The 11,234-nt window shown below is 48.9% G+C and overlaps 1 protein-coding gene across 1 annotated transcript in view; it reads right to left on the reverse strand.

Moving 5' to 3' along the window:
* Positions 1-1,963: 1,963 nt before the first annotated feature.
* LOC139166051 (cytochrome P450 11B, mitochondrial-like) overlaps positions 1,964-11,234 on the reverse strand; it is a 16,056-nt gene continuing 6,785 nt past the window's right edge. The window contains 9 exon segments of the mRNA XM_070749315.1: positions 1,964-2,161; positions 2,649-2,840; positions 5,759-5,837; positions 8,199-8,313; positions 8,316-8,364; positions 9,046-9,200; positions 10,336-10,423; positions 10,425-10,492; positions 10,495-10,539. Of these exon segments, the coding sequence (XP_070605416.1) occupies positions 2,048-2,161; positions 2,649-2,840; positions 5,759-5,837; positions 8,199-8,313; positions 8,316-8,364; positions 9,046-9,200; positions 10,336-10,423; positions 10,425-10,492; positions 10,495-10,539 (905 nt within the window). The 3' untranslated portion in view covers positions 1,964-2,047.

Below are 11,234 nucleotides of genomic sequence, written 5' to 3' on the forward strand. Positions count from 1 at the left end.
AATAAACCACTTTGTTGTGGTGATTCCCTCGTGCTGCCTCCCATAAACTCAGCGTGAGATTGCCTCCCAGAGCGTCTGGGCACGGAAAAGCAAAAGGGGGCGCTCACCTCACCTTCCTTCAGCAGCAACTCTTCCTCCTCCTCCTCCTCCTCCTCCTCCCACCTAAATTCTGAGCTTTTATTTCTTTCCTAATGGATTTGCAGGCATTATTTCCTTTTACATTGATTCCTATGGGAAAAATTGCTTCTACTTAAGAACCTGGTCACGGAACGAATTAAGTTTTTAACTAGATTAGATTAGATTTATTGGATTTATATGCCGCCCCTCTCCGCAAACTCGGGGCGGCTCACAACAATAATAAAAAACAGTACATAATAACAAATCCAATACCCATCAATCTAATTACAATTTAAAATTAATAAATTCATAAAACAGTGCCAAAATATATAAAAACAAGCACACAGTCAATCAATCAAATGGCAAAACAACATGGGCAAGGGGGGGGGGTTTAGTTCCCCCATGCCTGACGGCAGAGGTGGGTCTTAAGGAGTTTGCAAAAGGCAAGGAGGGTGGGGGCAATCCTAATCTCAGGGGGGTGCTGGTTCCAGAGGGTCGGGGCCGCCACAGAGAAGGCTCTTCCCCTGGGTCCCGTCAGACGACATTGTTTAGTCGACGGGACCCGAAGAAGGCCAACAACTCTGTGGGACCTAACTGGTCACTGGGATTCGTGCGGCAGGAGGCGGTTCCAAAGATATTCTGGTCCGGTGCCATGAAGGGCTTTATAGGTCATAACCAACACTTTGAATTGTGACCGGAAACTGATTGGCAACCAATGCAGACTGCGGAGTGTTGGAGTGACATGGGCATATTTGGGGAAGCCCATGATTGCTCTCGCAGCTGCATTCTGCACGATCTGAAGTTTCCGAACACTTTTCAAAGGTCGCCCCATGTAGAGAGCATTACAGTAATCGAACCTCGAGGTGATGAGGGCATGAGTGACTGTGAGCAATGAGTCCCGGTCCAAATAGGGCCGCAACTGGTGCACCAGGCGAACCTGGGCAAACGCCCCCCTCGCCACAGCTGAAAGGTGTTTCTCTAATGAGAGCTGTGGATTGAAGAAGACGCCCAAGTTGCGGACCCTCTCTGAGGGGGGTCAATAATCCCCCCCCCAGGGTGATGGACGGACAGATGGAATTGTCCTTGGGAGGCAGGACCCACAGCCACTCCGTCTTGTCTGGGTTGAGTTTGAGTTTGTTGACACCCATCCAGGCCCCAACAGCCTCCAGGCACCGGCACATCCCTTCCACTGCTTCGTTCAGGTACCACTGTACTAGTTTTATACACTAAATGTATGACTGGACCATTCATTATTCATATCTCCTGACCACCTGCTGGATGTCTGCTAGAATTCCACATTTGCACAAGTGCATTCTTGATAACTCAGAGGTCACTCTGCATACGAGTCTGCGGAGAGGGGCGGCATACAAATCTAAATAATAAAATAATAAATAAAATACTCCTTGACAAGAAGGCTGTCAATCACAGAACATCAGCTCTGCATCTCTTTATTTTTTGCATGATTCCCAACAGATTGCCCTTTGATCCTCCAAGAAAAAAAAACCCTCAGAAAGGTAAAATTAAAAAGCAGAGAGAATATTAATTTATTCATCCATTGATCCCATTTAGAAATCGCCTCTTTCTCCCTCCACAGAGAGATTCCGGATGCTGCTTTGATGTTTGCAGGAGGCCCCCCTCGTCTGCCCCCCCTCATTCATTGCAAATGGGAGGGGCTTATTTTGCTTCTCCCCCCCAGGACAGCGTGATGCGGGGGCAGAATGAAGGAACTGGGAGAGGACCCTATCAGTAAAGGAGAATCGGGGTTGACACGAGGGGTCCTTGGTGCTCTGAGCTTGGTGATTCTCTTGCAGACGTCTCATCACCCATCTAGGGAACCTCATCAGTGCTAGTAAGGGTTGTGGCGTTTGCTGTCAGCTGTGCAATCCGGGAGGCCTCCTGGTCTCTGAGCATTGGGCCTGGCCCTTCCCCCCTAGTCAATGGGACGGAAGGTGAGCCGAGGGGGCTTCTCCGGCTTCAGAATGAAGCTGTAGACGGTCGGGATGTCCTCCTTGGAGACGGTGTCAATCTTGAAGTTCTTCAGGATCTGCAAGAGCCCCACAAATGGCCGTGAGGAAGAGAGACCCCCCCCCAAAATAGAATTAGCAAAGACTTAGGGCTTGGAAAACATTCCTTGCAGAGAGTAACAGTGAAAGAGCTTGCAAGCCGGTAAGTGCTGGGAACATTGTTAGCACCTGGTTAGGGCTGGGGGGGGGGAGCTTCCCCAAAGAAGCTACATTCAGCGTATAAGATGCACCTGAATTTTCAGCCTCTCTTAGGGAGGAAAAAGGTGCGTCTTATAGTCCGAAAAATATGGTAGGTAGGTAAGTAAGTAAGTACATACACAAAATCTGAGTTAGTGGCCAAGCGTCTGAATTTTGACCATGGGGATGAGGTCGTAAGTGTGGAAAAGGGTCCCGAGTCCCTTTTCTCAGACGGTTGCTAGAGAAGTGGTTGCAAGTCGAGGACCACCCTAGGCGGAGCAGCCGGCTCTCTGGGCCTCCCACCACCCACCGCCGCCCAGCAGGACTCACGTGCATGAGGAAGAGGGTCATTTCGGCCTCTGCCAGCCTCCGGCCGATGCACTGGCGTGATCCGAAGCCAAAGGCCAGGGCCTTGAAGCTGTTGTCCTCCTTGCCCAGCCAGCGGGAGGGCTTGTACTGCTCGGGGTCCGCAAACACCTCCGGGCTCCGGCCCATGGAGTAGAGCCCCACCTGGCACAGAGTCTGCGGGCAAGAAAGGAGGCCCTCCTGAGGGGGGGTTCATGCTGCACCCCCAACCGCCATCGGTCCAAAGCCCCCACCCTCCCCCCAGAGTTTGGATCTTCAGAGCCCATTCTTCACCACCATTATACATCTCGTGACACAACCACAACTGAGCCAAAAATGTCTCCATGGAGCCCCAAATTTCTAAGCGAAACAATTGTTAAATGAGTTTGGCCCCATTTTACAGCCTTCCTTGCCACCGTTGTTAAGTGAATCACTGCGGTTGTTAAGTGAGTCACATGGTTGTTAAGTGAATCTGGTTTCCCCATTGACTGCGTGTCAGAAGGTCACCAAGTAAAAGGGTGACACAGTGACCATCACAGGTATGAGCCAGTTGCTGAGGGTCTGGTGCGGCAACGGTCATAAAGTGTGAAAAAAGGGGGTTGCTTGACCCTGGGACTCTGTAAACATTGTTAGTATTTTGTATATAACAGCTGGGTTTGTAAATATATACAGTGTTCCCTCGATTTTCGTGGGTTTGAACTTTGCAGAAAGTCTATACCACGGTTTTCCAAAAATATTAATTAAAAAATACTTCACGGTTTTTTTCCCTATACCACGGTTTTTCCCACCCGATGACGTCATATGTCATTGCCAAACTTTCATCTGCCTTTAATAAATATTTTGTTAAATAAACTTTAATAAATAAACATGGTGAGTAATAATCTAAATGGTTTCTAAGGAAATGGGAAATTGCAATTTAGGGGTTTCAAGTGTTACGGGAAGGTTTGGGATACTGTTCATAGCCAAAAATAGTGTATTTACTTCCGCATCTCTACTTCGCGGAAATTCGACTTTCGCGGGCGGTCTCGGAACGCATCCCCCGTGGAAAGCGAGGGAATACTGTAAACAAGCTAACAATGAATGCTTGTATGTATTGAATCACTATGGCTTTAAGAGTAGTATTGGGAATTGCCACAAGAGGGAGCCAGAGGCGTGATTCTCTCTCTGTTTTTCTGCTCCTTTTTGTACTGATTCCTTGTGACTGTTGGAGTAAGAACTGTGTGTTCAATGATAGAAACATAGAAGACGGACGGCAGAACAAGACCCCCTGGTCCATCTCCTCTGCCCTTAGACTCTTTCCTGTGTTTTATCTTAGGATGGATCTGTGTTTATCCCAGGCATGTCTAAATTCAGTTACTGTGGATTTATCTACCACGTCTGCTGGAAGTTTGTTCCAAGGATCTACTACTCATTCAGTAAAATAATATTTTCTCAGGTTGTTTCTGATCTTTCCCCCAACCAACCTCAGATTGTGTCCCCTTGTTCTTGTGTTCACTTTCCTATTAAAAACACTTCCCTCCTGAACCCTATTTAACCCTTTAACATATTTAAATGTTTCGATCATGTCCCCCCTTTTCCTTCTGTCCTCCAGACTAAACAGATTGAGTTCATTAAGTCTTTCCTGATACGTTTTATGCTTAAGACCTTCCACCATTCTTGTAGCCCGTTCAATGTGATCCATCTCTTCTTGTAGGTGAGGCCTCCAGAACTGGTTTGTGTAGGCTGTACAAGCAAGACTTGTAGTATTGTTAATGTATTGAGAGTTATTGACTGATTTGACTGTCTATGACTGGACTGTTTAACTTGACCATGATATTTGCAAAACTAAATACTATTTTATACACTGTTATTACTATTATACAATATTATACTATTTTATTTTTTACTTTATAAAGCAAATACTATTTTTATCTGGTTTGTATGACTGAGCCATTATTTGTGTCTACTGACCCTCTGCTGGATACCTGCTAGTTTCCTTTGCGTATGTGCATCCTTGACCACTCAGGGGTCACTCTGCCCACTCCTTAACCACCATCGCGTATGAGAGGTCAGTTCCCAAACACCTGAATTCTGATCAAGTGCCCATGGGGATGAGGTCACAAGTGTGAAAAATGGCCCTAAATCACTTTTTTAAGGGCTGTCGTAATGATGGATGGTTACTAAATGAACTGTGGCATTTCATAAATCCAGCTAATATAATAAGTGAGGACTTGTAGCCACGGATGGTAACCAGAAGAGAGGAAAGGAAACAGCAGCCCCGAAGAGAAGCCAGCCCCCCACGAGCTTCGTCCATAAAAAGGCCCTGCAGAGCCAGAAGAGGGGGGGCACATAGGGGGGTTAGATGGGGTCTCTTGCTCCCTAGAACTGGTTTTTGCAAAAGTTTGAACTTTGGGCCTTCATCAGCAAAATCCTGGGCTCCACTTTGCAATAGCAACAGCATTTAGACTTATATACCCCTTCCCAGGGCTTTTCCAGCCCTCTCTAAGTGGTTTACAGAGAGTCAGCCTCTTGCCCCCAACAATCTGGGTTTGACCCACCTCAGAAGGATGGAAGGCTGAGTTGACTTTGAGCCTACTGAGATTCGATCTGCCAAACTGTTGGCAGCTGGTGATCAGCAGAAGGAGCCTGCAGTACTGCACTCCAACCATTGCATGACGGAGGCTCTCTATTTATCTACCTACCTATCCATCCATCCACCCATCCATCATGTATCCATCCATTCATACAGCATCCATCCATCCGTCTGTCTGTCTGTCTATTGCATTAGCAATATAACACTTCTATACCACTTCCTAGTGCTTTTACAGCCCCCTCTACGCAGTTTACAGCCTCTTGCAAACCCCAACCATCTGGGTCCTCATTTGACCCACCTGGGAAGGATGGAAGGCTGAGTCCAGTTGGAGCTGGTGGGGAGATTTGAACCGCCGAACTTCGGCTAGCGGTTGGCTGAAGGAGCCTGCAGGGCTGCCCTCGAAGCACTGTGCAAACCCAGCAGCCCTGAGCTAGAGGCTTCCCAGAGTGGCTGGGATCTGTCTGGTTGAGTGAGGTCTGGGTCAGGGGGTGGGATGCAGGCCCTTTGGCCACCGAGCACTTACACCAGCCGGCACACAGTAGTTCTGGAGCACCACGTCTCGCACAGGGTAGCGCTGGATGGTAATGCCCACAGGGTAGAGCCTGGGAGAGAAGGAGGAGGAAAGAGCAATGGCATTTAGAATTATATACCACTGCATTCTGCTGTCCAGCCCTCTGTATGCGGTTCACAGAGAGGCAGCCTGGCCCCCCAAAAACATGGGGCTACTTTTGAAGAGTGTTCAGAAACGGAGAGGGGCGGCATACAAATCTAATTATTATTAATAATAATAATAATAATAATAATAATAATAATAATAATAATAACAACTTCAAATCGTGCAGAATGCAGCCGGGCGAGCGGTTGTGGGCCTTCCAAGGCATGCCCATATTTCACCATCACTCTGCAGTCTGCATTGGTTGCAGATTGGTTTCCGGACGCAATTCAAAGTGTTGGTTATGACCTCTAAAGCCCTTCATGGCATCGGGCCAGAATACCTCTGGGACCAAATTCTGCCACATGAGTCCCAGCGATCGATCAGGTCGCACAAAGTCGGCCTTCTCCAGGTCCCGTCAACTAGACAATGTTGCTTGGCGGGACGTAGGGGAAGAGCCTTCTCTGTGGGGGGCCCAGCCCTCTAGAATCAGCTCCCCCCGGAGATTCATACTGCCCCCACCCTCCTCGCCTTCCGTAAAAGTTTAAAGACCTATCTGTGCGGCCAGGCTTGGGGCCATTAGACCTTTGCCCCCTGGCCGACAAGGTGTAGTTTGTCTTGCTATGTGAACGGGAATGAATGGTTTTAAATGTTATTAGAGGTTTTAAAGTTTTTTAGCTACATTAATTGGATTTTTTAGATATGTATATTGTATATTGTTTGGATATGTTGTGAGCCGCCCTGAGTCCTCACAGAGGGGTGGCACATAAATAGAGCCGGGGCGGCGCAGCAGGTAGAGTGCTGTACTGCAGGCCACTGAAGCTGACTGTAGATCTGAAGGTCAGCGGTTCAAATCTCATCACCAGCTCAAGGTTGACTCAGCCTTCCATCCTTTCGAGGGGGGTGAAATGAGGACCCGGATTGTGGGGGCAACAGGCTGGCTGTGTTAAAAAAAGTGCTGTTGCTAACATGTTGTAAGCCGCCCTGAGTCTAAGGAGAAGGGCGGCATAAAAATCGAATAAATAAATAAATAAATCCAATAAATAAATAAATCTGAGTCCTCATTTTACCGACCTGGGAAGGATGGAAGGCTCAGTCACCCTGGAGCCTGGTGAGATTCGAACTGCTGGCAGCTGGTGATTAGCAGAAGTAGCCCGCAGTCCTGCACTCTGACCCACTGCACCACCGAGGCTCTTGGAAAGGGCGGCTGTTGCTCTCCCAGGTGGAGAAGGCGGCCATCGCTTTCCCTGACCCTTTCAACGTTCTTGATGGTGGAATGTTGCAGTTGAAAGCAGCAGCGGGCTAGAAACCAGGAAGCTCTGAGTTCTAGTTCTGCCTTAGAAGCAGAAGGCAGCTGGGTCCACACACACACACACACCAGGAAAAAGAGACCAGCAACCCACTTCTGGTGGGGGGGGAATGTTAGCCGTTGGGTTGAGCTTCCAAAAGTGCTTCATACTTGGAGTGGGATGATTTCCCACTGTTATTTTGTTATTATATTTTTTATCCGGTCACTATTTTAGGCCGTAATTTAAAGTGGTGAAAGTACTAATTCTTCCTCCCCTCATTTTCCGCAAAACCACTCTGGTGGGTTGAGCTGAAACAGAGTAACTACTAGTCCCGTGATGGCGAACCTATGGCACACGAGTCACAGGTGGCAGGCGGAGCCATGTGGGAGGGCACGCAAGGCATTGCCCCTTGTCAGCTCCAGCGCACGTGAGCCTTTGGGGAAGGACATTTCGCCCCTCTGGAGGCTCCAGGAAGCTTCCTGAAGGCTCCCGAGTGCGAAAAATAGCCGAATGGGCAAACCAGGTGTCTGTTCTTCCAAACGTCCAGTTTTTGGCCCATTTTTTCTCTGTCCAAGGCTTCAGTGAAAGCCCAGAAAAGCCCAAGGTGGCCAGGATTAAAGGGGGAATGGTAGGGAACTGGCTGGGCCTTCGTGCCGCTCTCAAATTTCCTGGGAAATTTTTTCCAGATTCGGGTTCTTAGGTAGAAAAATGGTTCTTGAGAAGAGGCAAAGAAATCTTGAACACCCGGTTCTGATCTAGAAAAGTTCTTAAGTAGCGGCGTTCTTAGGTAGAGGGACCCCTGTGCTTAGCCCAGAGTCATTCAGCTGGATTTAATGCCTAAAGGCAAGACTAGAACTGACCATCACCTGAAGAAGATTGGCTCAAAGTCACCCAGTTGGCTCATGTGCCTAAGGCGGGACTAGAACTCACGGGTTTCCTGGCTTCTAGGCCACACCTTCACTGGGGCTTCTCCCCAGAGGCAGTCAGTCAGCCCAGCCCCCCCACACCGCCCCCCCCCTTACCTGAGTGTCTCCTTCAGGGCCCCCTTGAGGAGGGGCATGGCGTTCAGCACCTTGGAAAGCTCCTTGGAGCCCTGCGCCTGCCCTGCCCGGATCTCCTCCCGGATGGCCGTCTGACCTGCGGGTTGCGGGCCAGTTCGAAGAGGGTGAAGAGGAGGGGCATGGCTGTCTGCAGGGGGGGGGGAGAGGGGAGGGGGCCAGGAGGGGGGAGGAGGAGACGAAGAAATTGTGCATTATTTAGTCATGAGATTTCAATGCTGTCCAATCCCAAAGGACTCTGGGTGGCTTACAACAATAAATTACTATGTTTAAATATATTTAAATATATTTAAAAATATGTTAAATACATTTAAAAGTTAGATTTCTTGCACATTTGTATTTGTTTTGTTGTGAGCCGCCCTGAGTCCCAGGAGAAGGACGACATAGAAATCTAATAAATATATAGTATAGTAAATATAATATAAGTATAGCATAACATAACATAATAAATATAATATAATAAATATAATGCAATGCAATACAGTACAGTACAGTGTACAATACAATACAATACAATATTAAAATCCCATCAATACAGTCACGTCATGTCATGCAATCATAACTGTGGCAGAATTAAGAATGTTGATTGTTTATGGTCTTTAGGGCCTGCCGGCAAGGCCAATCCTTCGAAGTTTTCTGGAAAGCCAGCAGGGTGGGGGCAGTACAGATATTGGGTGGTAGTTTGTACCAGAGAGCAGGTGCCGCCACAGAGAAGGCCCTGCCCTGAGCCCCACCAGCCGACATTGTTTTGTTGTGGATGTCCCTGTGCTCCCTTAGGGGTAATGGCTGTGCGTCCCAGAGGCCCACTCACCGTGTCCACGCCCCCGGCTGTTAACTCGGTGACGTTGGCCTTGATGGAGTCGAGGGGCAGCTCGGCCTGGAGCAGCAACTCCGCCATGATGCCCGAATACTTGCGGGGCTTCCCCAGGCAGAACTCCTGGTAGATGTTCTGGATGCATTTGTCGGCTGGAAGAGACGAGGCGAGGAGGGGGATCACTGAGGCAGCCCCCCCCCCCCTCAAAAAACCCAGGGCCTGGTCGATGTGGGTCCCACCACCCAGGACATGGGGACCCTGAATGGAAATGTGTGCAGAACAGGGGCTGGGCCCCCAAAACAGTTTACAGGAGGGAAGGGGGCCACGTACCCCACTCAACAACCCCCCAGCTCACATTCCACATCTTCCCCAGCAAGGAGAAGCGCTGGACTTTCTGAGATTTTCTTTCTTTCTTCTTTCTTTCTTTCTTTCTTTCTTTCTTTCTTTCTTTTTCTCCTTCCTTCCTCCTTCCTTCCCTTCCATCCCTCCCTACTTTCATTCTTTCTTTCATTCTTTCCTTCCTTCCTCTTCCTCCTGCTCCCTCATCCCTCCAAACCCCAACTCCCTGCAAGCACTGATGACGCTATCTAGTTGGGTTGTGAAATGTCTACCAAGCTGAGAGAGCACCAAGGACCCCTCGGTCCTTCCTTCCTAACTTCCTACCTCCCTCCCTCCCCTCCTTCACTTCCTTCCTTCCTCCTTCCTTCCTCCTTTCTCCCCTCCTTCCCTTTCTTCCTTCTTCCTTCCTCCTTTCCTCCCTCCTTCCCTTCCTTCCTCCCTTCTTCCGTCCTTCCGAGGGGGGGGTCAAATGAGGACCCAGATTGTTGGGGGCAAGAGGCTGACTCTCTGTAAACCACTTAGAGAGGGCTGGAAAAGCACCATGAAGTGGTATATAAGTCTAAATAATAATAATAATAATAATAATAATAATAATAATAATAATAATAATAATATTTATTAGATTTGTATGCCGCCCCTCTCCACAGACAGTTGCTATGGCTCCTCTACTTCTCCCGTCACCTCCAACTACACAGGAGGCGAGAGAGATGGAGGGAAACCGGATGTAGCTCAGAATGGGGCTGGGACTTGGGGCTGGGAGGCAGGTGCCCCCCCTGCAGTTGTCTAAGAAAGAACTTTAACCAGCCCCAATGTCCAGACCCCCTGCACCCACAGTGTCCTCTCTCTCTCTCTCCCGCTCCACCCATTCGCCCTTCAGGCCTCTGGCGCCCAGTCGGGAGCGGTCTGCAAAGCCCGCAGCCTCCCTTGCCCAGCTCCTGCAAGGCTGACCGTGGCTGAAGATGGTGTCCCAGGCCTTCAGGTGCTCCTGCCACAGCCGGGTGTTCGCCCAGCGCATCACTCCAGGCGGGATGAAGAGGCAGGGGCAGCGTGGTCTGCAGCATGGTCTCCACTGCGTTGATGAACTCCTGGGACTCGGGCTTGGGGCTTCCTCCAGGAGACCCAGGCGCTCCCCATACAAGGCGTAGCTGCTGGCTGTTGGGCGGAGGGTCCCAGGGAGGGGAGAGAAGGGCAGTCACACACACACACACACACATTGTTCAGCGCTAGGATGCTCATTTGGGCCATTTGGACCATTTCTGGCATTCTCAGACAAGGAGAGATCAAAATGAGGCCCGATACCTGGACAGGGGTGTCACTGGCCAATTCACCCACCAGCCTTCTCCACTTTGATAATAATAATAGTAATAGTAATAGTAATAAAAACAACAAAAACAACAACAACAACAATAATAATAATAATAATAATAATAATAATAATAATAGAAGATGAGGAGGAGGAGGAGGAGGAGGAGGAGGAACATAGTTGGAAAGAACCTTGGAGGTCTTCTAGTCCAACCCCTACAACCACTTCAGACAGATGGTTATCCAACATCTGCATTCACAACTTCTGGTGGCAAGACATTCCATGGATTAATGGTTCTAACTGTCAGGAAATTCGATCCTTAGTTCTAAGTTGCTTCTCTCCCTGTTTAGTCTTCCACCCATTGCTTCTTGTTCTGCCCTCAGATGCTTTGGAAAATAGCTTGGGCTCATTTGTGGCAACCCCTGAGATACTGGAAGGCTGCTCTCATGTGTCCCCTGGTCCTTCTTTCCATTAAACCAGCCATGCCCAGTTCCTGCAACTGTTCTTCATTTGTTTTAGCCTCCGGTCCCCTCATCCTCTTTGT

This window comes from Erythrolamprus reginae, chromosome 3 (assembly GCF_031021105.1).
Source record: "Erythrolamprus reginae isolate rEryReg1 chromosome 3, rEryReg1.hap1, whole genome shotgun sequence".
NCBI classification, from domain to species: domain Eukaryota; kingdom Metazoa; phylum Chordata; class Lepidosauria; order Squamata; family Dipsadidae; genus Erythrolamprus; species Erythrolamprus reginae.